The sequence below is a fragment of the Ipomoea nil genome, unplaced genomic scaffold (assembly GCF_001879475.1).
Source record: "Ipomoea nil cultivar Tokyo-kokei standard unplaced genomic scaffold, Asagao_1.1 scaffold0193, whole genome shotgun sequence".
In the NCBI taxonomy this organism is placed as follows: Eukaryota; Viridiplantae; Streptophyta; class Magnoliopsida; order Solanales; family Convolvulaceae; genus Ipomoea; species Ipomoea nil.
In genome coordinates, this window is record NW_017616621.1 from 1742983 (window position 1) to 1746567 (window position 3585).

Below are 3585 nucleotides of genomic sequence, written 5' to 3' on the forward strand. Positions count from 1 at the left end.
AACGCCATACATGAAGATGATGATGTTACACAAATAGAGCCTTCAGAAATTTGGAATAATTGGAGGACAGAATTAGCAAATGACATGTTCAATGAATGGATACCATCTAGAAATTAAGGACATGTTCATTGATGTTTGATTTTTTGATTTGGTGTTTTTTTGTAATGTGGTTTATGAACAATGTAATGTGTTTGAGTTTGATGAATAATTTATTATTTCAATGTATTTGTAGTTAAGAATGGCTTCTCCCCCTACATCTGCAACCATTGGATCTCAAAGTGTTAAGCAAACAAAAAGAAAGTGGACACCCGAAGAAGACATTATATTAGTGTCCTGTTTGACCGAAATGCATACTGTAGGAAAATTTAATTAATTCCGATACATGGTTTAAGACAGGTTACTTATTAGAACTTGAAAGAATGATTTTGAACAAAATACCAAATTGTACCATAAAAGCTAAGCCACATATTGAGAGTAGAATTAAAACTTTGTAAAAAGAATGGAGCATTATTCATGATATGGTGCAAGGTAAGAACACTAGTGAGTTCGGTTGGAATGATCAAAAGCACATGGTGTATGCTGAAGATGCAATTTGGGAGTCATACTTAATTGTAAGTATTTACTTTTTTTTTTTGTACTTTCATTTATTTTTATTAATGTATACATACAAATAATTTATTTATGTTTATTATAGAGTCACAAAGAAGCTGTCCCTTTTAGAACAAGAAACTTTAGGTTTTATAATGAGTTATCTGCAATATATTCTAAAGATCGTGCAACTGGAAACGATGCACAGACAGCAGATGACGTAGTTGAAGAAATACAAGATGAAGAACAGAATGATATAAGAGCTGACACAGAAGATAGTGCATTTGTTGGTTTAGATGATATTGATTTAACGAGTACACAACCTGAGCCACAAAATGATGGTAGAAAAGGAAGCAATTCAAGTAAGAGAAAGAGGAGCCATGATGAAGCTATTGAGAATATGCTTAATGCTGCGAAGCTAATAAGCAATACAATGTCAGAGGTTGGTACGAATTTGTCTGATGGTCTTCAATATGATCGTGATATGGATATGTTTCAGAAGCTTGAACGTGCATTAAAAGAGGTTGATGGTTTGGCAAATGATGAAATGGACCTTGTTTCGTTTAAGCTCACTGATCATCCTAATAAAGTAGCTTTCTTTCTCAGCCTTGATCCTGATCGAAGACTACAATGGATCAGAAGATTCCTTGCTATCAATTAATCATTTTATGAACATTGTAACTTGCATTGGATTATTTTGAGTATTTTGTTAAAAATAACATATGTTACGCTTCTTTTGAATATTGTTAAATGTTCTTTACAAAAGTTTGTTAAACATATACATATAGTAGTAGTAGTAGTAGTAGCAGCAGCAGCAGCAGTAGCAGTAGTAGCATTAGCAGTAGTAGTAGTAGTAGTAGTTAATAATAATAATAGTTTTTGTACAAGGGCATTTATATCTTTTAAACATATATTCTATTCTTATTCCTTAACCAACCAAACATTGGAATACAATTCCCAATGTCTATTCCTTTAGCGAACCAAACAACAGAATACAATTCATATTCTATTCCTTACCTATTCTATTCCCTATGGAATAGCATTCCTATTCCCTCCAAATTCATTCCGTGAACCAAACGGCCCGTTAAAGTATTAAATAGTTTATAATTATCAAGTCTTAAAAAATTAAAAAATTTTAAACAAATTTTTTTAAATAAAATAAAATAAAAAAATACACGGGTGCCTATGCCAATATGAAATTACTTAATTGTTCATCTATTTAACACCAATTTGATGGAATAACAAACGGATGACCACATTAAGCAAAAACACAAAAGTCAGTAGAAATAATGTAAAATTTGTTTATTTATTTTATATTATTTGAGTTTTTATTAATATGAAAAAATAGCTTGAATTAGCACTTAGTGGAAATAATATAAAATTTTAAAATATACACTAACACCAAGGTAGGGCCAGAGTGGGTGAAGTGATGCAAAATTAAAAAACGTACAAAAATTTCGAGGTGGGTCAATGTTAGTTGAGAAATTGTAAGAATGACAAATAAAATTTACTTTTTATTAAATAAGATTACATCTAAAACTAATTATTACATGTACGTTAAATGTAAATGTAATAATTGCATATGTTACACTTCTAAACATGAGAGATTGTGAATACATTTGGCACTGGGTCAAATATTACTACCAAACTAATTATTACTTAAACTCTACTTCTTTTGGGTCCCATTTTATTTGTCTTACTTTCCTTTTTAGTTTGTCCCAAAATGTTGTCATCTTTCCAAAATTGAACATCACCATCATTCTACTACTCTTTCCAAATTACCCTTATAACTATTGCTTTCTTTATTGCTTTTATTTTCGGGAAAATGGCACTTTTCACCCCTGAGTTATATACTTATAGTATTTTTTTCCCCTCAATTATTTAGGTAAGCACATTAGCCCCCTCAATTATTCTAAAAGTGGTGGTTTTCCCCCTGAAATATTAAATTGACATTTCTACCCTTAAAGTAAACATTTTATATATTTTACTTCTCCAACAAATTATTGCGTATACGTAGGGATGACCACGGTTCGGTTCGAACTAAACCGGACACTATAGCAATCTATTAAAAGTTTCCGGTTATGATTCAGATCTGGAACCTAATATTTGGATTTCAATTTATTAAAATTATGAATAAAACATATTGGATCTGAACTGTGAACCGGCGATTCCGGATCAATTTCGCGATTTTGAACTGTCTTTATTTTAAAATTTTATTTTTTATTTTAAAATAGTCTAAATTCAACAATAAATGTATTTTATTTTTTCAGTTCGGAACATGAACCGTCCGTTCCAGTTCGCGATTTTAATAAACTCTAAATATCGAGTTTCGATTCTAAATTATAATTGGAATATTTCGGTTTGGTTGCTATAGTGTTTGTTTGGTTTGAACCAAATTATGGTCATAATTTGTTGGAGAAGAGAAATAAATGAAATATTTATTTTAAGGGTAAATATGTCCATTTAACATTTCAGGGGGGGGGGGGGGGGGGGAAATAGCCACTTCAATAATTCAGGGGGGCGAAAGTGCTATAAGTATATAATTCAGGAGGAAAAAGTGTTATTTTCCCTTTATTTTCAAAAGTGAAAAAGTGAGGGGCATAATTGAAAACTATATAGCATTTACTTTAATTCCTTAAGAAGCGTACAAAAAGCAATCGTTATATCCTACACCACGGCGCACATAGCACTGTGCGCCGCGCGCCTCCCAAAACGACGTCGTTTTGGGGTAGTGTTGGGAGGCGCGGTAGAAAGTTGTTGAGATTATGTGTATTTGTTCACAACGTTATGTGTATTTGTTCACAACGTTATGTGTATTGGTTCATACAGTTACGTGTATTTTTTATACAATTATGTACATTCTTTTTATACAATTATGTACATCCGAATCAGAAAATTTGTGTGTATTATGTTAAGAGTTGATGTGTATTATGTTAAAAGTTTATGTTTATTATGTATTATGTTAGATTATGTGTATTATTGGTGAGCTGTCGTAGG

General features: G+C 31.3%; 1 protein-coding gene across 1 annotated transcript; it reads left to right on the top strand.

The window, feature by feature from the left end:
* The first annotated feature begins 518 nt into the window (after positions 1–518).
* LOC109188971 (uncharacterized protein At2g29880-like) lies at positions 519–1249 on the top strand. The gene is made up of 2 exons (XM_019339646.1): positions 519–611; positions 695–1249. Exons 1-2 carry the CDS (start codon positions 519–521, stop codon positions 1247–1249), a joined length of 648 nt encoding a protein of 215 aa, XP_019195191.1.
* The last annotated feature ends 2336 nt before the right edge of the window (positions 1250–3585 follow it).

Excerpts from the sequence above, each read along its gene's own strand:
- LOC109188971 (XM_019339646.1), top strand. The coding sequence starts at position 519 with ATGGTGCAAGGTAAGAACACTAGTGAGTTCGGTTGGAATGATCAAAAG. Across the intron at positions 612-694 it reads TTTGGGAGTCATACTTAATT|AGTCACAAAGAAGCTGTCCC; the intron begins GTAAGTATTTAC and ends TGTTTATTATAG.